At 34.6% G+C, this 25004-nt stretch overlaps 1 protein-coding gene across 4 annotated transcripts in view; it reads right to left on the minus strand.

Annotated features, from left to right (window-relative positions):
* Positions 1–25004, minus strand: part of LOC306876487 (protein TANC1-like) — a 173552-nt gene that overhangs the window by 31556 nt on the left and 116992 nt on the right. For all 4 annotated transcript variants that reach the window (XM_079427697.1, XM_079427695.1, XM_079427698.1 and 1 more), the window contains 2 exons: positions 10141–10372; positions 5255–5421 (listed from right to left, as the gene is read on the minus strand). In XM_079427697.1, the coding sequence (XP_079283823.1) occupies positions 5255–5421; positions 10141–10372 (399 nt within the window). The remainder of the gene's footprint in view (positions 1–5254; positions 5422–10140; positions 10373–25004) is intronic.

The raw sequence follows: 25004 nt of genomic DNA on the forward strand, positions 1-25004 counted from the left end.
GAAAGACAAGACGGAAAGGTCATGAAATACATCCAAAACCTTTCCCTGTAGATTTCTCTGAGGAGGACAATGTTGATTTTCTGCCTGATGAAATTTTGAATTCAGTTCATTTTTCTCCCATGAAAACTGTAAGCATTGAAATTAAAATCTAAATAGGTTACACTTTATTTTAAGGTGTCCTTGTTACAGTGTAATTATACATTTGAATAATATTAATTAACTACATGTACTTACTATATGGTTAGATTTAGGATTAGGGTTACTTGCATGTAATTATGCATCATTTATTATAGTAGTAAGTGCATGTGTAACAAGAACACCTTAAAATAAAGTGTTACCCTAATTATTAAAGTATTAAGTATTAAAATACTAAAATCTCTTTTTTTTTATTCATTTTTGTTCTTTATTTTACTTTATTATTTCACTGAGCAGTTCTCATGAAAAATAATATTTTAAACACTAACCTGACTTAATTGACTTAATCAATAAATATTATAATTTGTATTTAAAATAAATAAAAATTATGCATATAAACATTAAACATGACCTCAATGATATTTAAAAATAAATAAAAAAAATAAAGATAAATTCAACAACATGGCATGCAAATTGTCATGTGCATACTTGAACAGCCTCTTCTTACTCTTTTTGTAATTTCAAAATATGTTTAAAGACTGATAATACCAGTGACAACAAATTATATTATTATATTAAGAATAAATAATATTAAAACATTTTATTATATTACTATATTATTTGTTTTCATTTGCGCAGTTGTTAGACCGAATGCTTTACAAATAAAACAAATCACAGAAGTGGTGTACCAGAAGAAAGGGACATTTGACTAAAATAAATAAATAAATAAATAATGTGCAGAAAAAAGTAAGCCTAAGAGAGTAAGCCCATTTAATTATTCAATAAATTGTCATGCTATAAAATAATGTCTTTTATAAAATGCAAAATAAATTATAAATAAAATAAAATGCAACAAAACAAAAATGAAAAAATACAATAAAATAATAGATTTAGTTTCATAATTATTTAAAATGTTTTCCATCATTAAACACTGTCATCAAATTTCAGATAACACATCAGTATGTTTGATAGAAAGACAGGAGGGATGCAGGAAGTCATTGGACCAGTATGCACCTGCACATGCGCTCTTGATAGACACTGAAACATGCTTTTCTCCAGACATCATGTCCAAACACTTAAAGGCTTTTTCTTTACAATCAAACACACAAACTTACCAAGGTCTAAAAGGTCAACTGGAAGACTGGTTAAACACAGTCTCACACACACACACACACACCCTTACAAATCAATAGGGCCAATAATCCTGCTCATATTGCAGCAATAACACAGCACTGCAGTGGAGAGAGAGAGAAACACAATGAATTTTACATCACACGGGATCCTCATATCCAGCCACCACACACTGATGAGAAACCACAACACACTCCCTGTGAGACGCTCCTGATACCTGAAGAAACGGGCTTCCACGACTGCGGTGCATGTCATCACCGCACACAAATCAACAGATGAAACACTAGAAACCTGACAAAATGCCTGATTATTAGTTCAAATGATCAAGGCATGTTCCCCACACATCATATTTAATCACTCTCATTCATATGCACCAATATTTACCTACATATATTTTCACCCTGTAAAACCTACTGTTGTCAGTCCTCTGCCGTGTGTGTCCATATTTGGTTTGTTTCCTGTCCTTGTTAAATGTAATCATAAGTTCAGCTGTGTTTGTCTCGTTATCTATGATTATCCTGTGTATTTATAGTCCTGTCTGTTCTGTTAGATTTCGTCTGGTCTACTCGTTACTCCCCGGTGTTCCTCTCTGTGTCAGCCTTGCCTTGTCCTGCCATGTCTTGATGTCTTCATTAAAGACTATGATTTGAGTTTACGTCCTCATCTGCGTGTTCCTGTGTCCTCCCTCGTGTGTGCACCGTGACAACTGTATCATGATGCTGAAAAATCTACTACATGCCTTCTGTCGATTGATAGTTTGACTTTTTTAGCAAGTAAAAGCTTTTTAGTGTAATTGTACAAACATCCCCTTCAGCTTGTGCTTCACGTGTCTTTTCGCTGTGAAATCTTTATTGATTTTATTGAAAGTAAATGCAAGAATAACTTTTATATTAGCAATATTTCAAGATGAACACTTACTGGACTGAACGGCTTAGGTTTACATAATTATCCATACATCATTTATTAGAAAAATCATGTTCAAATATGATCATCAGGCTTTTGAGGAACGTTTATTTGTTCATCTTTCAATCATTTTATTGCATTGAATTATATTTTAATCATTGAAATATCATCTTACTAAGACATATTTATTGGAGCTCTAGAGTGACGACAAATGTTATGTAAGTATCTGCTATACTGTTATAAAGATTGCATTGATTTACATTACAAAGCATCAGAATTTCCATCTTACTTCAGGCCATATAAATATTGCATAATTTTGCTCACTTTGGGCCTCAGAATAAAACTGAGAAGCTTTTTCCTCCATATTCTCAATATATCATACTATATGAGCCAAAAAATCCCAACGTGCCAAATATGACACTCAAAAAAATGCACATTTTTTATCCATTATAATTGGACAATTATTTCATATATCAGGTTTTACAGTGTCAGTACATCAATGAACATGTTTGAGTGATGATGCAAATGCATAACTGAATCAGAGTTCTGAATCGATTCAGTGAAACAGACAGTTTGAACCGATTCACTAAAATGAATCAAACATAGCAACTTTAACGCTGTTTTTGCTTCTGAAGTTTAAATGATAAACTCGATTCCAACATCTCGGTCCAATCCTCAAAGGTAAAGCTTGCCACTGCAAATCAGTACAGGAAGCAAATAACCAGTTCAGCAAGAGAGTGTAGTTTCAGATGGAAATATTGATTAAGCTCAGCGGCCTGCCGTCAGAGTAAATATGAACATCTCTCTCAAGTGTCTGTCAGCATCCTATTTGAAACTCTTTCAACCCTTCGGCAAACCTCCGCCCCCGCTCACCTTAGAGAGGCTCTGCTGAATGTGCATTGAATCATGGGTAAACCTTGAGAAACAATCCACCTGAGACTGAGAGGAGACAAAACCTCACTGTCAAATTAAGACAGGTGCACTTAATATGCAATATATGTGTGATGATTTTGCTGGCAGTGTACGAAGCAGATTGTGAATATTACGATGAGTTTAATGCACATTTGTAGTCAATAGACGCACGAGTGTTCAGAGAGAAAGCAGCAAAACCTTTGCTGTTCAAACTGTCTTTTTCAATGTACTGCAATGTGATTCAACGATTTAATTGCATAATCACTCAAATATTCAATATCAAGTCTTATGCATATATTTTACATGTTTGTAAATATATTTTTCATATAATAAAATGTTTGAATGACATATACTACAGCATTTTTAAAGTCTCTCCTGCCCACTAAGACTGCATTTATTTGATTAAAAATACAGTAAAAACAGAATATTATTTAAAATGTGTTATATTTGAAATTTCATTTCTGTGATCAAAGCTGAATTTTCATCATCATTACTCCAGTCTTCAGTGTCACATGATCTTCAGAAATCATTCTAATATACTGATTTGCTGCTCAAGAAACATTTCTGATTATTATCAATGTTGAAAACAGTTATGCTGCTCAATATTTTTGTAGAAACTGTGATACATCTGATTTTTCAGGATTCTTTGATGAATAGAAAGTTGAAAAGAACAGCATTTATTTGTAATAGAAATTTTTGCAATCTTATAAATGTCTTTACTGTTACTTTTGATCAATTTAATGCATCCTTGCTGTAATATTGTAATTAAATATGAATCTTCCTCGTGTTCGTTTAGTGAAAATAACACATGATTTGTCTATTTGGACTACAGCCGTTTTTACTGTATTTTACTTCTTAAACATGTTACATTTCTAGTCTACAGTGGCACACTGGATATATAAAAATGTGCATTTTAAATAATTTCAGAGCAAATACATAAATCTCAAGATATACAACAAATATTGTCAAAAGGCTGAAAAATATTATAAAGTCCTACTGAGTGCCAGACTAGCTCTCCTCACTTGTAGTGACAGCTAAAGCAGAACGCATTAAGAGGCTTTCATGAGTACAAAAACACACATTTGCATGCGCACACACACACACTCTCCAATCTGTCGTCTGACACATATCAAACACTAGATGATTCTGCTCTGCTAGTCGAGCACTACCTTTCAAACTGTCAAAATGCAGCCAACACGAACACTGTCTCGCTCTCGAATTCACTCCCTTTTCCTTTTCACCTCCTCCTGTCTGGATTACTGTCTAGCTGTCATACCGTCTCATTTGGAGGGTCAATGTTCCTTATTAGAGCTACAAGATTCTCCTGCCCAAAGTGACAAGATGAGGTGGAGAGTCTGAGATGGTGAACGCAACACCCAATCTGATCTGAGCAGATGAGAAAAATATTCTGGGTTAGATGGATCTACCTGACAAAAACGTCCATCTCACTACCAAATCAAAAGACAAAATAAGAAATTGTATCCTGCAGAAAGATATATTTTCATACCCGTTTATTTCAATATTTATAACAATAGTATGTTTGTTTTTTAATATCTGTAATGTATTATACAGTATATAACAATTAACACTTTAGTATAGGGACCAATGCTCACTATTAACTAGTTGCTTATTAGTATGCCTTTTATTAATATCTTGGCTGTTTATTAGTACTTATAAAGCACATATTCTGCATCCCTACAAAATACCTAAAAATTAGTTTATTGAAGCAATAGTCATAGCTAATGGTTTGTTAATAGTGAGAACTGGAACTTAAAATAAAGCGTGACCAACTATTTTTATTTCTTTTGATTTTGGGTGAAATATGACAAGTGAAAAAACAAACTCTTGAAATTCAGCTTCATGCCTCAGCAGCCAATGATTCACTGCGCAAAACACATTGTGGTCACACAAACCATATTTACCCTAACTGCCATCAAAACTGTATTTAATATCATCTAATTTGTCATATTTTCCATCTAGTGTAGTTTTGTTTATGGTTTTGAGGATGAGGTGTCACTCAATCTGTCCATCTGTCAAACTGGACCAGTCTGTTTTATTTATTTATATGATTAGATGCATTTTATTATTTGCATTGAACATTGATTTTTCCAGCTCATAATAGATCTGCCACCCATTCCAGCAGCTTTAGATACAGTATATATTCACATCTCACCAGAAGGCTTGTTCTCACAGTGACGATCAGTTTGAGCCAGTTGGGGAACTTGGAGATGATCTTGGTGATGAAGGAGGCGACAGTGTCACCATAGTCCGGTTTGTGAAACTCCGCCTCGTTCAACCCATCAATCAAGATGATGCATTCTTCCTCTGGAATCTTCCTCTCTGATAAACAACATTAAAAAGTACATCCATTACATACATTATACAAAACAATAATTAAATAAATTAATGCCATATATATATATATTTTTTTTTTTTTTTTTTTTTTTGTCTAAAGGTTCAATAAATACATTAACACACACACACTCACATATATAGACACACACATACAGTGGTGTGAAAAAGTGTTGGCCCCCTTCCTGATTTTTTATTTTTCACGTTTGTCACACTTTAATGTTTCAGATCATAAAACAAATTTAAATATTAATCAAAGATAACACAAGTAAACGCAACATCCCTGGTGGGGATAAAAACATCCCACGATTTCACTCCGAAGTCCCGATTTAAATTAAATGATTCGCAATACGAGCTTTGAAGTCCTGTTCTGAATCAAATGATACACGATCCGATTGGAGCACTTCGAAACTTCCCTTTGAAGCTGCACTGAAACTGCATTTTGGAAATTCAAATCGTTGGCCACCATTGAAGTCCATTATATGGAGAAAAATACTGGAATGTTTTTCTCAAAAAACTTAATTTCTTTGCAACTGAAGAAAGGAAGATGTGAACATCTTGGATGACATGTGGGTGAGATAATTATCAGGAAATTTTTATTCTGGAAGTGACCTTACCCTTTAATCTTAGTTAATGTCTACTAATATTAATCTCAACATTTACTAATATGTTTGTAAGATCAAAAGTTGTATCTGTTAACATTAATTAGTGCAACATTAACATTTTTATTATTTAACATTAATGAAGATTAATAAATACTGTGAAAATATACTGGTAATGTAAGCTCATGTTAGTTAATGCATTACCTAACCTAAGCGTTACCATAATAATAATAGGAATAAAACAATTTTTCAGTCTAGCTGTGCAGTTCATTAGTCTAGCTGTAGCGGTTCATGGCTTATGGTCAACAAAAGAATCCTTTTGTGCATTAATTAAAATATAAATATCACAGGTATGTGTTTTTCTGCAGCTTCAAATGCAGCTCATTCAGTTTGAGTCAGAAATATAATTAATAAATGGTAAAATACCAAGAAAGAGGTGGAGAGAGAGCAGAAGAGCTTCAGCACTAATGAGTCTCCGGTGTATAACCGAAATCTCTCACGCTACTTTACATCTGAATCTTGAGTCCGGCTCTAGATGTGCAATGACTTGTTCTTTTCTTTGAGTTATTGTGGTTATTATATTTATTCTGCTCCTGCTAAGACATGCGGAAGTTTTCCATGCAGATGAGACTGACTTAAATAAGCAATTTATTCAAATTAATCCATATAATATCAATCACTCTGCAATAGAATGAAAGTGAGACTCAATGACGAGCACGGATCAGTCCACTTCACAATTAAAGTCTTCAGATGCGGCACGTCTTTGTTTGGCCTCAAATGAAGCATCACCCTCCGGATCCGTCAGGAGTCACTTTAATAATTCATTACACACGAGATCTGAGCGACTTCCCAGAGCCGAGCCGTCGCAGCGGAATCACACAGAGACGGAGAAATAGTTCTTCAGCAACACATCAAGAGCTGCACTTCCTCTGCTTTCAAATATTATTTGAATGAGGAATACGGCCGAGCAGCAACCATAAAGCATCTCTGCTTTTAAAGATCCACCACAAATCTTTGTGCTGACTTCTTCATGGCATGACGGACAGATTCAGCCAAAGCACTTTCCCAAGAATCGGTTTCAATAAGACACTGTGTACTTGTAGTGGACATTCAGGAAAAAAAGAAAAAAATAATAACTTTATCAGTAATTGACTTATTTTCCAGGAAATTTTCCAGTCTAAAATATCTTAAAACAAGATCAATTTACTTGAAACAAGACTGCATAACATATTAAGACTTGTTTTCAAAGATATATTGATAAATTATAAATCTCATTATTTAGATTTTATAAATCTCATATTTTTCCACTCTGCAAGCAAATAAATACACTGCCCGTCCAAAAAAAAAGTCACACACACTAATATTTCGTTGGACCGCCTTTACCTTTGATTACGGCACGCATTCGCCGTGACATCATTTCAATAAGCTTCTGCAATATCACAACATTTATTCCCATCCAAAGTTGCATTAATTTTTCACCAAGATCTTGCATTGATGATGGGAGAGTCAGACCGCTGCGCAAAGTCTTCTCCAGCACATCCCAAAGATTCTCAATGGGGTTAAGGTCTGACTCTGGACTCTGTGGTGGCCAATCCATGTGTGAAAATGATGTCTCATGCTCCCTGAACCTCTTTCACAATTTGAGCCTGATGAATCCTGGCATTATCATCTTTGAATATGCCCGTGCCATCAGGGAAGAAAAAATTATTGATGGAATAACCTGGTCATTCAGTATATTCAGGTAGTCAGCTGACCTCATTCTTTGGGCACATAACATAATCATCCATGCAGTAATTATCCAATGGGAGGATCTTACCTATTTGCTTGGTTAAATCCAGGTGGTGACTTTTTTTTTGGATGGGCAGTGTATGTCTCAATAATAATAGTATTAATAATACCAAATATACTATATATTATATATACTATAGAAAACATATTATATAAATATATATCAAGAATAATATTTATTTTATATGCTCTCTCTTAGAATATAAAAAAATAAAAATATATTTTGTGTATTGAGCTGCAAACTGCTGCATTTTATTAATTTATTTTACTCTATATTATAATATCCCCCGGTTTCACAGACAAGGCTTAAGCCTAGTCCTAGACTAAAATGTAAGTCTGAGGTGTTTCAACTGAAAGAAACTTGCACCGACTGATCTTAAAATATATCAGTGCCTTTGTTTTGTCTCAAGATGCACACCAGTAATGTTTTTTTCTAAGTATGTTTATAAAAGTTACTTAAATGTCCTAATTGAACTATGGCCTAATCCTGGCTTAGTCTAAGCCCTGTCTGTGAAACCGGGCCTATGTGTATTGAATTTAAGCTTTTACTGAGGCAAGAAAATCCCAATAGAGAAACATAAAATAAAAATTACTTAAACGCTTTTTTTTGCAACGAGGGCAGAGCAGAAGATAGTTTTCATCAAGGTTTGTCGTCTCTCTTCTCGAGGCCGTATTGATCCAAAGCATCTTCCATTTCCATCATACAAACACAGGGTTTGTTTATCTCCATCTGAAACGCACACTTCTACAATAAAATATTGATCGAGCTGAGCAAAAGACTGGACCTCCACATAAAACAAACCACAATGACCTTGAGATCTCAGAGACTCGGACAGAGCCTGAGCCTAAAGAGAAAATAAATGCACGGATGATGCAGGAGAAACCTATAGATAATCAAGAGGAAAACTGAGGCTTTAATACCTCTTCATGACACATGTCAATAATTCAAGAAGGAATTTAACTATTTCTGTTAATGATTCCAGTGTTTTGAAAAGAATGTAGACAAACTATTAATGAAACCAAAAGTCTTGAAATTCGTTCAGTTCCAGTATTTTCTTTATAAAATTAAACCGGTTCTTGATTGCCAAGCTTATTATTTCTGGAAGTTCAGTAGATTTAATTCATTTCACTGAAACAATTCCATTTCTAAGAAATAAATTTGGCCAGTACATCAGAGCATATGTGCTAACAGCCTTTGGAAAATGGATTTCACTGCATTTAATGCAACAACCAAGCAAATCCACCCCATTTATATAATCTGACCATCTGCTGAACATCAAACACATGACATCTGACTCATCCGGTGTGATACAACAGTTCATTCCCTGATGTTCCTTCTGTCCACATAACCTTCCCTGAACTGTAACGATGCAGGGAGAGATAAAATATTAATCACTCAATTATGGAATTAACATCAACAAGAAATGACATTTGCAACCTATTTTACTTCCATAATGTGGAGTGAAATGCACGCAAGGACTGTCTGGATGACATTGTTTTCTTTACAATAATGTGCAACTGATGGGGGAGAAAAAGAGAGAGAGAAAACAGCTATATGATGGAAATAACTTTTACTGTATCTTCTGATCACACTATTTTTGTCACAGTATTTTTGTCTTGTTTTCCAGTGCAAATATGTACAGATTCTTAAGTCAAGACACATTGAGAAAATGACTTAAGATAATATGTCTTATTTTCTGAGAAAGTGGTAAAAATTAAGTGAATTTATGACCAAAACGAGACAAATATCTCCCACTGGACTCAGAAATATCAACTTAATTCAAAGGAAAACAAGTTTTCAAACCCATTTGTTCTTGTTCTAAGCATAAACTCACTTTTTTTTTTCTCAGAAAACTGGACTTCAACTTATGTCATTTTGCATCTCCAAGTAAATGTATCTTGTTTTAAGGATGCTTAGATTTGTACTGGAAAACCATTTTTTTTTTTGCAGTGCATGTAAAATTTAATGCCATAACTATGAGTTTAAGACTTTCTGCTCCAATTTAAGACCTTAATTTGTGGAAGGGAAAATTAACATTTTTTAAAAACCTGCAGAAACCCTTAAAAACCCTTTCCTATTTCCTTAATTCCTGATTATATTCATGTTTTTCACAGACTGGCTGTATTGCATTTTCATTTGAGCCGAATACATGTTTGCTGATATTTTTAGATCATCAATGCTTTTCTGTATTCTTTATGGAAAAAAAGGTTGTCAACTAATATTTTTTTGTCATAGTTTTCGTTAACGAAATGAACACTTCTCGTAACCTTATCAGAGACATGTTTGAAGCAGGGAAATGGGGCTGGTTTCGCGTACCTTTGCGCAGGTTGGCGAGCGGCTGCAGGATCCCCCTGCGGAAGGCAGCCATGGGGTCCTGCACACAGGAGCGCAGACTGAGCATGCTCTGCAGGTGCGGCTCTTTCAGCAGCAGCTCTCTGTATGCGCTCAGCTGATGCGCTCGGCACAGGAGAGCAGCCACGCTGTGCACAAGCTCAGGAACCAGACACGTGTACGTGTTATCAGCCTGACAGTAATGATACGCCACCACCTGCAGAGAGAACCAGAGACAGCCTTAGAAACTTCATAATCATCTGATTTACATTTAGATGCAATATTTGCTGTTACTTATATATGATTATATACGACATATATTGCCATATTTATGTAATTGCTTTGAAATGGCTTCTTTTTTTCTTAAATCAGAGGAACAATTATTTCAAACAAACAGTCATTGTAGTCAAGTAGATTCAAAATGTTTAATGACTAACTAGAACAGGGGTTTTCCAACTGTGGGTCGCAGAGTGGGACAAGCTGGGTCGCACAAAGCCATTGGGCGGCAGCTAAATGATACACACACAGTTCCTAGGGCTGGACGTTATGCATAGATTAATTATGAATTGTGATATTGCTCAATGCCTTTTTCGAATTGCAAAGGCCGGATTTAAGTTGTGTGTTTTGAAGCGCAGGCGCGCATGAGTTGTAATAACAGTCTCAGAGCGACGGTTCATTATTAAAATGATCGGTCCACATTATTAATGAGAAGATACTCGCTCACTTCACTGCGCTGTGTTCTGCATCGGATTGCATACACCGGGAAATTCAAATGTTGTGAAAACTGTTTGAGGTATGTTTATGTTCATGCATTTCTATCGTCTGTTTGAACTCGGTGCTGTATCTTTCCGAGAGATGTAAAGAGTTTGTTGTTTTCATTCCTTCATATGCATTTAATCCATAAACTGTCTGTAATAAGCATTTCACATGTACGGGTTGAGCGGGGCACAAATGCGAGGTTATTTGTAACACTTTACAAACATTTCCATATGCTAGCATAACAGAATTTACAAAATTTCCTATTTCCTTGCTATATCATCACTATAAAAAATGTGCCAAAGTTAAAAAATCTTTTGAAGATATAGCTGAACATTTATTTAACCACGCCAAAAAAAAATTTCTGGCTGAAGTAAATTTGTCATTTTGGTTTTTATTGTTTATTTAAAATGAGAAACATCTGTTTATTATTTTTTACAATTATCTCACAATTATTTTAATCTCCAAACTGATTTGAGGACATAGCACAATTCATGAAAAATCTTTTCTTTTCTTTTTTACATTATTCTAAATGCTCTAAACAATTTAAAGACATGAAAAAATTATTTTTTCATGTCTTTAAATTGTGGCATGGTGGCTGACAGATCAAACTCTTTTTAAAACTTTTGGTTTTTATAACAGGGCTGTCATGACTGGCTGCTGAACTGAAGCTCATAACAGAACAGCTTGAGGTCTGTGAGCCCTTGAGGAGCCGCTCTCAATCCATGTTGATCTAACACTGAAGCCCAGTATCATCCCACTGTTTGCACTTGATAAATAATGCAGCTCACAAATGAGAGTCTTTCTGACCCATCACTGCCATCCAGTCATCCTGCAGCTATAAATGATAAAAGATCAGCAGCCTAATGGATAAAAACATGAGGATCTTAACACAGATGGACAAAGATCATCAAATGAGGAACTAGTTTATATGCACAGCATAAACTGATTTAATCACATCACACGCAACTTTACAAATATTAAAAGAAAACATAAGGGAACATCAGTAGATTCAGATGAGTTTACAGTGATTTGACCATGTTTAAATGGGACTTCATGCCTAAAAATACCTATTTTCTGTTAAAATCACTGTAATGCTCAACCTCAGTTGGCTTATTTCGTAATTCTTTATTCAATTCCTCCCTTGAAAAATCTCCCATACCCAAAGGAGGCATCTGATCTAAGAGAAATGAAAGTGAAATATTTCTCTGTGAAGTGATGTCCTAACAGCAGAGTTCACAGGAGTAACACTCATGGTTTGTTTGGCCAGAGACGGGTGAGACAGCAGGACACCTTCTGAGGGACCCTCTTAATTTGTCCCGATTTATTATTGAAAGCTGTGTTTGACAGATGGGGATATTTCCCATTTGGACAGGTGGGGTTAATAGGAACGGCAAGCTCCTCACCCTGAGATGAGGTCTGGGAAAAGAGCATCAATCTAAAGCTCCTTCAGGTGGAGGGACCATTAACTCGCTCGCTTCGAAAACGCGAACATTGACTGGATCCAAAGCACACATTAACTGGCTCAATCTCTTGATTGCTGTGCATTTCCCTCGACCCCTTCGACATGCTGATTAGACCATCATCACGCAGGATTTAGACACTTAGCAGTAACTAAACCAGGAGCAGAACTGGATATTCTGCTTTATTGATCTTTAAAATAATCAATAATTACAACTTTTGGACTCACAAAGTCTACATGTCTTCAATATAATATAGTATAATAAATATAATATAATATAATCAACATGAAACAATGCATGCAACCCATTTTACTTCCAAAAAGGGGATGAAAATTTGACTGAAATTCAATATTCAAAAAAAAAAAAAAATACAAAGTATAAATATAGCTGCAAGCAGCGATGACGGGCCCAAGCCGTCAGCATACGCCACCCCGGTGGCATCGATAAAACGGTGCCCAGCGAGCACAAGCATCACAGTAACCCTCTGGCAGTTTGGTTTTAAGGGATACGGCAATTAAAGGGTTAATCCAAACCATCAACTCTGTGAAACACACACACACAGAACAACATATAAAACTTTAAATTCTGTGAAAATATATTTTTCATTGGTAGTTGATAATGCATTTACTAATGCTAACAAATGAGAAATTATTATAGTTACCAAAGGTTTTAATGATTTATTTTTCCATTAACTAACATGAATAATTTTTTCTAACACAAATGAATAAAGTAAAAAATATATTGTTAATATTTAATGTTATTTGTGCATTAACCAATGTTAAAAAACAACATTATTTAACTGTTGTTAGTTAACATCATTAATAATTATATACCATTTAATGTTGATCAAAATCAATTCCAAAATGTGTTAATATATTATTACATTTTAAAGTTTTATCTTTTGAACATGACTATTTTTCTAATATTAAAAATATTTTGTTCATTGTTAGTTCATTGTAAGTTCATACTATCAATGAAGAATTAACATGCTGTAAAAAATATATTTTTCATTGTTAGTTCATGTTAATTAATGCATTCCCTACTGTTAACAAATGAGACTTAATTATGAAGTGTTATCAAAACCTTTAATGCTTTATAAGCATTTTTTAAGGATTTTATTGAGAAGTTTAAACAGACCCTCTCTCTCTCTCTCTCTCTCTCTTTCTCTCTCTCTCTCTCTCTCTCTCCCTCTACACTCACTGAACTCACACAGTCAGTCACCCACCCAGTCACCCACCGCACACATTAGAAGCAGTGACAGGAGATCTCTGATAAGTTTTTTAATTTTCTGCTCTCCATAGTGTATTGTAAATTCATGAAATTAATCACATATCCTCAGACGGTCTTGTTCTGTGTATGTAATTTTTTATGAAGTGTTTGGAAGCTGCTCTTTAAAGATGATAAAAAAAAAAGTGTTATTTTTTACTGTAACTTTAATAAATTGCCATTAAAACACCGTTCAAGATATCCTAAATCGGTCCGCAATGAAGCATCTTCAGTATCTTGGAAGCATGTGAAAAAATGTTTGGTGTGAATTTTTGGTTTCTGCTTGAAGGAGTATGAATTTGTTTACAGCCCGTTTTTAAAAAAAAAAACACATTAAAAAAAAAATAGCCGATTTCCTGTTGGTCGTAGCTAATGACTGTAAATTAGAAAGTTGTCCGGATTAATAAGAACAATTTATGTACCGAGTTTGGTGTCTGTAGCTATCATTATATATATAATCATTTATAATTATATACCATTTAATGTTGATCAATATTAATCCAAAATGTGTTTATATATTATTAAATTTTAAAGTTTATCTTTTGAACATGACTATTTTTCTAACATTAAAAAGATTAATAAATGCTTTTAAAAAAATTGTTCTTTGTTAGTTCATACTATCATGGAAGAATTAACATGCTGTAAAAATATATTTTTCATTGTTAGTTCACGTTAATTAATGCATTTCCTAATGTTAAGAATTGAGACCTTATTATAAAGTGTTATCAAAATCTTTAATGATTTATAAGCATTTTTTAAAGATTTTAAAAAACAGACCCTCTCTCTCTTTCTCTCTCTCACCCACTGGCTCAATCCACACTCAATCCACACAGTCACTCACACAGTCACTCACAGCCCACCCCACCCCTCACTCAGCAGCAGTGACAGGGAGCTCTCACTCAGAGGCAGGCTGGCAGGGAGCTCTCACTCAAAAGCAGCTCTGATAGTTTTTAAATTTTCTCCTCCGCATAGTGTATTGTAAATTCATGAAATTAATCCCATAACCTCAGACTGTATTGTTCTGTGTATGTAATTTTTTATGAAGTGTTTGGAAGCTGCTCTTAAAAGATAAAAAAAAAAAAGTTTTTTCTTGTTTACTGTAACTTTAATAAATTTCCATTAAATCATCGTTCAAGATATCCTAAATCCGTCCGCAATTTAGCATCATCAGTATTTTGGCATCATGAGAAAAAATGTTTGGTGTGATTTCCGTGTTTCTGTTTGGAGGAGTATGAATTTGTTTACAGCCCGTTTAAAAAAAAAACCCACATTAAAATAAATATAGCCGACTTCCTGTTGGTCGTAGCTAATGACTGTAAATTAGAAAGTTGTCCGGATTAATAAGAACAATTTATGTACCGAGTTTGGTGTCTGTAGCTAAAACTAACTCCCCCATTTTTGACAAAAGGTGGCGCTATAGAGTGCCTCTTTCACGCCCGTTTATGAACTTTTTCCAGTGTCTAACTATCATTAAAATGGATATGCGTGTTGAGTTTCATGACATTCTAAACATGTTATCTGCCTCAAAATCACCAGAAACGAATTTTCAACTTTGACACGTTGCCATGGCAACATAATTTTAGATATCAATATTCCCTCCACAGTTTTACATCGGCCGTGTTTTGACATTATTCTGGTGAAGTTTGAAGCAAATCGAGTAAAAATAAGATGCTGAATTCAAAGCATTTTGAAAACGACACACTTCCTGCAGCCAGTTGGTGGCGCTATAACTTTCAGTCATAATAGTCACATCTATCCGATCGGCATCATACAACGAACAAATCTCTGAAGTTTGATCTACATCATACAATGTATGTGGACGTTATTAGGCATTTCCTGGGTCTCATTTTTCACCATAACTTCATCGCCTCGCCACGGGCAAACCGTTCGACATATCAAAAATATCTTTGCAATTTAGCGTCCCCAATGTCTTGAGATCATGTTCACCTAGTTTGGTGGCAATCGTATGGAAATCCTCAGAGGAGTATATCAAATTCCAGAGCATGCGCTTTTTAAACAGCCCTGAATAGCCGACTTCCTGTTGGGCAGAGCCTATGACATGCTGCGCGGAAGTTGTTCAGCTCAATGAGTTCTATATGTGTACCGAGTTTCATATGAATACGTGCAAGTATGTGTGAGCTATACATCAAGCTTTCTGACAATTTTCCAGGGGGCGCCGTAGAGCCCCTGTGCCATGCCCGGGTCCCAGCCTCAGCGGCGTCCTAATGGCCGCAGGTTCCAATGTGCGTGCCAATTTTCGAGAGTTTTCGGGCACGTTAAGGCCCCCAAAAGTGCCCGGATGATTGAAATAAAAAATAAAAAAAATAAAAATAAAAAAAAATATAGCTGCGAGCAGCGATGACGGGCCCAAGCCGTCAGCATACGCCACCCCCGGTGGCATCGATAAAACGGTGCCCAGCGAGCACAAGCATCACAGTAACCCTCTGGCAGTTTGGTTTTAAGGGATACGGCAATTAAAGGGTTAATCCAAACCATCAACTCTGTGAAACACACACACACAGAACAACATATAAAACTTTAAATTCTATGAAAATATATTTTTCATTGGTAGTTGATGTTAGTTAATGCATTTACTAATGCTAACAAATGAGAAATTATTATAGTTACCAAAGGTTTTAATGATTTATAAGCATTTTTTAATGATTTATTTTTCCATTAACTAAAATGAATAATTTTTTCTAACACAAATGAATAAAGTAAAAAATATATTGTTAATATTTAATGTTATTTGTGAATTAACCAATGTTAAAAAACAACATTATTTAACTGTTGTTAATTTACATCATTAATAAATATATACCATTTAATGTTGAAATCAATGTTTTAATGTTTAAAATCAATTCCAAAATGTGTTAATATATTAAATTTTAAAGTTTTATCTTTTGAACATGACTATTTTTCTAATATTAAAAATATTATGTTCATTGTTAGCTCATTGTAAGTTCATACTATCAATGAAGAATTAACATGCTTTAAAAAATATATTTTTCATTGTTAGTTCATGTTAATTAATGCATTCCCTACTGTTAACAAATGAGACTCAATTATAAAGTGTTATCAAAACCTTTAATGCTTTAAGCATTTTTTAAGGATTTTATTGAGAAGTTTAAACAGACTCTCTCTCTCTCTCTCTCTCTTTCTCTCTCTCTCTCTCTCTCTCTCCCCCTCCACACTCACTGAACTCACACAGTCAGTCACTCACCCAGTCACCTACCGCACACATTAGAAGCACAGTGACAGGAGATCTCTGATAAGTTTTAAAATTTTCTTCTCGCCATAGTGTACTGTAAATTCATGGAATTAATCACATATCCTCAGACTGTCTTGTTCTGTGTTTGGTGTGAATTTGTGGTTTCTGCTTGGAGGTGTATGAATTTGTTTACAGCCCGTTTTGAAAAAAAAAAACACATAAAAAAAAAAAAGCCGACTTCCTGTTGGTCGTAGCTAATGTCTGTAAATTAGAAAGTTGTCCGGCTTAATGTGAACAATTTATGTACCAAGTTTGGTGTCTGTAGCTATCATTATATATATATAATCATTAATAATTATATTCCATTTAATGTTGATCAATATTAATTCCAAAATGTGTTAATATATTATTAAATTTTAAAGTTTCTCTTTTGAACATGACTATTTTTCTAACATTAAAAATATTTTGTTCATTGTTAGTTCATTGTAAGTTCATACTATCAATGAAGAATTAACATGCTGTAAAAAATTATATTTTTCATTGTTAGTTCATGTTAATTAATGCATTCCCTACTGTTAACAATTGAGACTTAATTATAAAGTGTTATGAAAACCTTTAATGCTTTATAAGCATTTTTTAAAGATTTAAAAAAAACAGACCCTCTCTCTCTTTCTCTCTCTCACCCAGCTCCTCAATCCACACAGTCACTCACACAGTCACTCACACCCCACCCCCACCCCCTCACTCAGCTGCAGGCTGACAGGGAACTCTCACTCATAGAAGCATTGTAACAACTGTCTGATAGTTTTTAAATTTTCTCCTCTGCATAGTGTATTGTAAATTCATGAAATTAATCACATATCCTCAGACTGTATTGTTCTGTGTATGTAATTTTTTATGAAGTGTTTGGAAGCTGCTCTTAAAAGATAAAAAAAAAAAAAAAATCTCTTTTTTACTGTAACTTTAATAAATTGCCATTAAATCATCGTTCAAGATATCCTAAATCCGTCCGCAATTTAGCATCTTCAGTATTTTGGCATCATGAGAAAAAATGTTTGGTGTGATTTACGTGTTTCTGCTTTGAGGAGTATGAATTTGTTTACAGCCCGTTTTAAAAAAAAACCCACATTAAAATAAATATAGCCGACGTCCTGTTGGTCGTAGCTAATGACTGTAAATTAGAAAGTTGTCCGGATTAATAAGAACAATTTATGTACCGAGTTTGGTGTCTGTAGCTAAAACTAACCCCCCCATTTTTGACAAAAGGTGGCGCTATAGAGTGCCTCTTCCACGCCCGTTTATGAGGTTTTTCCAGTGTCTAACTATCATTAAAATGGATATGTGTGTTGAGTTTCATGACATTCTAAACATGTTATCTGCCTCAAAATCACCAGAAACGAATTTTCAACTTTGACACGTTGCCATGGCAACATAATTTTAGATATCAATATTCCCTTCACAGTTTTACATCGGCCGTGTTTTGACATTATTCTGGTGAAGTTTGAAGCAAATCGAGTAAAAATAAGATGCTGAATTCAAATAATTTTGAAAACGACACACTTCCTGCAGCCAGTTGGTGGCGCTATAACTTTCAGTCATAATAGTCACATCTATCCGATCGGCATCATACAACGAACAAACCACTGGAGTTTGATCAACATCATACAATGTATGTGGACGTTATTAGGCATTTCCTGGGTCTCATTTTTCGCCATAACTTCATCGCCTCGCCACGGGCAAACCGTTCGACATATCAAAAATATCTTCGCAATTTAGCGTCCCCAATGTCTTGAGATCATGTTCACCGAGTTTGGTGGCAATCGTATGGAAATCCTCAGAGGAGTATATCAAATTCCAGAGCATGCGCTTTTTAAACAGCCCTGAATAGCCGACTTCCTGTTGGGCGGAGCCTATGACATGCTGCGCGAAAGTTGTTCGGCTCAATGAGTTCTATATGTGTACCGAGTTTCATATGAATACGTGCAAGTATGTGTGAGCTATACATCAAGCTTTCTGACAATTTTCCAGGGGGCGCCGTAGAGCCCCTGTGCCACGCCCGGGTCCCAGCCTCAGCGGCGTCCTAATGGCCGCAGGTTCCAACGTGCGTGCCAATTTTCGAGAGTTTTCGGGCACGTTAAGGCCCCCAAAAGTGCCCGGATGATTGAAATAAAAAAAATAAAAAAAAAAAAAAAAAAATAAATATAGCTGCGAGCAGCGATGACGGGCCCAAGCCGTCAGCATACGCCACCCCGGTGGCATCGATAAAACGGTGCCCAGCGAGCACAAGCATCACAGTAACCCTCTGGCAGTTTGGTTTTAAGGGATACGGCAATTAAAGGGTTAATCCAAACCATCAACTCAGTGAAACACACACACACAGAACAACATATAAAACTTTAAATTCTGTGAAAATATATTTTTCATTGGTAGTTGATGTTAGTTAATGCATTTACTAATGCTAACAAATGAGAAATTATTATAGTTACCAAAGGTTTTAATGATTTATAAGCATTTTTTAATGATTTATTTTTCCATTAACTAAAATGAATAATTTTTTCTAACACAAATGAATAAAGTAAAAAATATATTGTTAATATTTAATGTTATTTGTGAATTAACCAATGTTAAAAAACAACATTATTTAACTGTTGTTAATTTACATCATTAATAAATATATACCATTTAATGTTGAAATCAATGTTTTAATGTTTAAAATCAATTCCAAAATGTGTTAATATATTAAATTTTAAAGTTTTATCTTTTGAACATGACTATTTTTCTAATATTAAAAATATTTTGTTCATTGTTAGTTCATTGTAAGTTCATACTATCAATGAAGAATTAACATGCTGTAAAATATATATTTTTCATTGTTAGTTCATGTTAATTAATGCATTCCCTACTGTTAACAAATGAGACTCAATTATAAAGTGTTATCAAAATCTTTAATGCTTTATAAGCATTTTTTAAGGATTTTATTGAGAAGTTTAAACAGACTCTCTCTCTGTCTCCCTCTCTCTCTCTCTCTCTCTCTCTCCCCCCCTCCCTCCCCCTCCACACTCACTGAACTCACAGTCAGTCACCCACCCAGTCACCTACCGCACACATTAGAAGCACAGTGACAGGATATCTCTGATAAGTTTAAAAATTTTCTTCTCGCCATAGTGTACTGTAAATTCATGGAATTAATCACATATCCTCAGAATGTCTTGTTCTGTGTTTGGTGTGAATTTGTGGTTTCTGCTTGGAGGTGTATGAATTTGTTTACAGCCCGTTTTGAAAAAAAAAACACATAAAAAAAAAAATCAGACTTCCTGTTGGTCGTAGCTAATGTCTGTAAATTAGAAAGTTGTCCGGCTTAATGTGAACAATTTATGTACCAAGTTTGGTGTCTGTAGCTATCATTATATATATATAATCATTAATAATTATATTCCATTTAATGTTGATCAATATTAATTCCAAAATGTGTTAATATATTATTAAATTTTAAAGTTTCTCTTTTGAACATGACTATTTTTCTAACATTAAAAATATTTTGTTCATTGTTAGTTCATTGTAAGTTCATACTATCAATGAAGAATTAACATGCTGTAAAAAATTATATTTTTCATTGTTAGTTCATGTTAATTAATGCATTCCCTACTGTTAACAAATGAGACTTAATTATAAAGTGTTATGAAAACCTTTAATGCTTTATAAGCATTTTTTAAAGATTTTAAAAAAACAGACCCTCTCTCTCTTTCTCTCTCTCCCAGCTCCTCAATCCACACAGTCACTCACACCCCACCCCACCCCCACCCCTCACTCAGCTGCAGGCTGGCAGGGATCTCTCACTCATAGAAGCATTGTAACAACTGTCTGATAGTTTTTAAATTTTCTCCTCTGCATAGTGTATTGTAAATTCATGAAATTAATCACATATCCTCAGACTGTATTGTTCTGTGTATGTAATTTTTTTATGAAGTGTTTGGAAGCTGTTCTTAAAAAAAAAAAAAAAAAAAGTTTTCTCTTTTTTACTGTAACTTTAATAAATTGCCATTAAATCATCGTTCAAGATATCCTAAATCCGTCCGCAATTTAGCATCTTCAGTATTTTGGCATCATGAGAAAAAATGTTTGGTGTGATTTACGTGTTTCTGCTTTGAGGAGTATGAATTTGTTTACAGCCCGTTTTAAAAAAAAACCCACATTAAAATAAATATAGCCGACGTCCTGTTGGTCGTAGCTAATGACTGTAAATTAGAAAGTTGTCCGGATTAATAAGAACAATTTATGTACCGAGTTTGGTGTCTGTAGCTAAAACTAACCCCCCCATTTTTGACAAAAGGTGGCGCTATAGAGTGCCTCTTCCACGCCCGTTTATGAGCTTTTTCCAGTGTCTAACTATCATTAATACTGATATGTGTGTTGAGTTTCATGACATTCTAAACATGTTATCTGCCTCAAAATCACCAGAAACGAATTTTCAACTTTGACACGTTGCCATGGCAACATAATTTTAGATATCAATATTCCCTTCACAGTTTTACATCGGCCGTGTTTTGACATTATTCTGGTGAAGTTTGAAGCAAATCGAGGTAAAAGAAGATGCTGAATTCAAAGCATTTTGAAAACGACACACTTCCTGCAGCCAGTTGGTGGCGCTATAACTTTCAGTCATAATAGTCACATCTATCCGATCGGCATCATACAACGAACAAATCACTGAAGTTTGATCTACATCATACAATGTATGTGGACGTTATTAGGCATTTCCTGGGTCTCATTTTTCGCCATAACTTCATCGCCTCGCCACGGGCAAACCGTTCGACATATCAAAAATATCTTCGCAATTTAGCGTCCCCAATGTCTTGAGATCATGTTCACCTAGTTTGGTGGCAATCGTATGGAAATCCTCAGAGGAGTATATCAAATTCCAGAGCATGCGCTTTTTAAACAGCCCTGAATAGCCGACTTCCTGTTGGGCGGAGCCTAAGACATGCAGCGTGAAAGTTGTTCAGCTCAATGAGTTCTATATGTGTACCGAGTTTCATATGAATACGTGCAAGTATGTGTGAGCTATACATCAAGTTTTCTGACAATTTTCCAGGGGGCGCCGTAGAGCCCCTGTGCCACGCCCGGGTCCCAGCCTCAGCGGCGTCCTAATGGCCGCAGGTTCCAATGTGCGTGCCAATTTTCGAGAGTTTTCGGGCACGTTAAGGCCCCCAAAAGTACCCGGATAGTCGAAATAAAAAATAATAAAAAAAAAAAAAAAAAATAAATATAGCTGCAAGCAGCGATGACGGGCCCAAGCCGCCAGTGCATACGCCACCCCGGTGGCATCGATAAAACGGTGCCCAGCGAGCACACACAATACAGTAACCCTCTGGCAGTTTGGTTTTAAGGGATACGGCAATTAAAGGGTTAATCCAAACCATCAACTCTGTGAAACACACACACACAGAACAACATATAAAACTTTAAATTCTGTGAAAATATATTTTTCATTGGTAGTTGATGTTAGTTAATGCATTTACCAATGCTAACAAATGAGAAATTATTATAGTTACCAAAGGTTTTAATGATTTATTTTTCCATTAACTAACATGAATAATTTTTTCTAACACAAATGAATAAAGTAAAAAATATATTGTTAATATTTAATGTTATTTGTGCATTAACCAATGTTTAAAAACAACATTATTTAACTGTTGTTAGTTAACATCATTAATAAATATATACCATTTAATGTTGATCAAAATCAATTCCAAAATGTGTTAATATATTATTACATTTTAAAGTTTTATCTTTTGAACATGACTATTTTTCTAATATTAAAAATATTTTGTTCATTGTTAGTTCATTGTAAGTTCATACTATCAATGAAGAATTAACATACTGTAAAATATATATTTTTCATTGTTAGTTCATGTTAATTAATGCATTCCCTACTGTTAACAAATGAGACTTAATTATAAAGTGTTATCAAAACCTTTAATGCTTTATAAGCATTTTTTAAGGATTTTATTGAGAAGTTTAAACAGACCCTCTCTCTCTCTCTCTTTCTCTCTCTCTCTCTCTCTCCCCCTCCACACTCACTGAACTCACACAGTCAGTCACCCACCGCACACATTAGGAGCGCAGTGACAGGAGATCTCTGATAGTTTTAATTTTCTGCTCTCCATAGTGTATTGTAAATTCATGAAATTAATCACATATCCTCAGACGGTCTTGTTCTGTGTATGTAATTTTTTATGAAGTGTTTGGAAGCTGCTCTTTAAAGATAAAAAAAAAAAAGTGTTATTTTTTACTGTAACTTTAATAAATTGCCATTAAATCACCGTTCAAGATATCCTAAATCGGTCCGCAATGAAGCATCTTCAGTATCTTGGAAGCATGTGAAAAAATGTTTGGTGTGAATTTTTGGTTTCTGCTTGGAGGAGTATGAATTTGTTTACAGCCCGTTTTAAAAAAAAAAAACACATTAAAAAAAAAATAGCCGATTTCCTGTTGGTCGTAGCTAATGACTGTAAATTAGAAAGTTGTCCGGATTAATAAGAACAATTTATGTACCGAGTTTGGTGTCTGTAGCTATCATTATATATATATATAATCATTAATAATTATATACCATTTAATGTTGATCAATATTAATCCAAAATGTGTTTATATATTATTAAATTTTAAAGTTTATCTTTTGAACATGACTATTTTTCTAACATTAAAAAGATTAATAAATGCTTTAAAAAAATTGTTCTTTGTTATTTCATACTATCATGGAAGAATTAACATGCTGTAAAAATATATTTTTCATTGTTAGTTCACGTTAATTAATGCATTTCCTAATGTTAAGAATTGAGACCTTATTATAAAGTGTTATCAAAATCTTTAATGATTTATAAGCATTTTTTAAAGATTTTAAAAAACAGACCCTCTCTCTCTTTCTCTCTCTCACCCACTGCCTCAATCCACACAGTCACTCACACAGTCACTCACACCCCACCCCCACCCCTCACTCAGCTGCAGGCTGACAGGACCTCTCACTCAGAGGCAGGCTGGCAGGGAGCTCTAACTCAAAAGCAGCTCTGATAGTTTTTTAATTTTCTCCTCTGCATAGTGTATTGTAAATTCATGAAATTAATCACATATCCTCAGACTGTATTGTTCTGTGTATGTAATTTTTTATGAAGTGTTTGGAAGCTGCTCTTAAAAGATAAAAAAAAAAAAAAAATTATATTTTTTACTGTAACTTTAATAAATTGCCATTAAATCATCGTTCAAGATATCCTAAATCCGTCCGCAATTTAGCATCTTCAGTATTTTGGCATCATGATAAAAAATGTTTGGTGTGATTTCCGTGTTTCTGCTTGGAGGAGTATTAATTTGTTTACAGCCCGTTTTTAAAAAAAACCCACATTAAAATAAATATAGCCGACTTCCTGTTGGTCGTAGCTAATGACTGTAAATTAGAAAGTTGTCCGGATTAATTAGAACAATTTATGTACCGAGTTTGGGGTCTGTAGCTAAAACTAACCCCCTCATTTTTGACAAAAGGTGGCGCTATAGAGTGCCTCTTCCACGCCCGTTTATGAGCTTTTTCCAGTGTCTAACTATCATTAATACTCATATGTGTGTTGAGTTTCATGACATTCTAAACATGTTATCTGCCTCAAAATCACCAGAAACGAATTTTCAACTTTGACACGTTGCCATGGCAACATAATTTTAGATATCAATATTCCCTTCACAGTTTTACATCGGCCGTGTTTTGACATTATTCTGGTGAAGTTTGAAGCAAATCGAGTAAAAATAAGATGCTGAATTCAAAGCATTTTGAAAACGACACACTTCCTGCAGCCAGTTGGTGGCGCTATAACTTTCAGTCATAATAGTCACATCTATCCGATCGGCATCATACAACGAACAAATCACTGGAGTTTGATCTACATCATACAATGTATGTGGACGTTATTAGGCATTTCCTGGGTCTCATTTTTCGCCATAACTTCATCGCCTCGCCACGGGCAAACCGTTCGACATATCAAAAATATCTTCGCAATTTAGCATCCCCAATGTCTTGAGATCATGTTCACCGAGTTTGGTGGCAATCGTATGGAAATCCTCAGAGGAGTATATCAAATTCCAGAACATGCGCTTTTTAAACAGCCCTG

This window comes from Barbus barbus (genome assembly GCF_936440315.1).
Source record: "Barbus barbus genome assembly, chromosome: 10".
In the NCBI taxonomy this organism is placed as follows: Eukaryota; Metazoa; Chordata; class Actinopteri; order Cypriniformes; family Cyprinidae; genus Barbus; species Barbus barbus.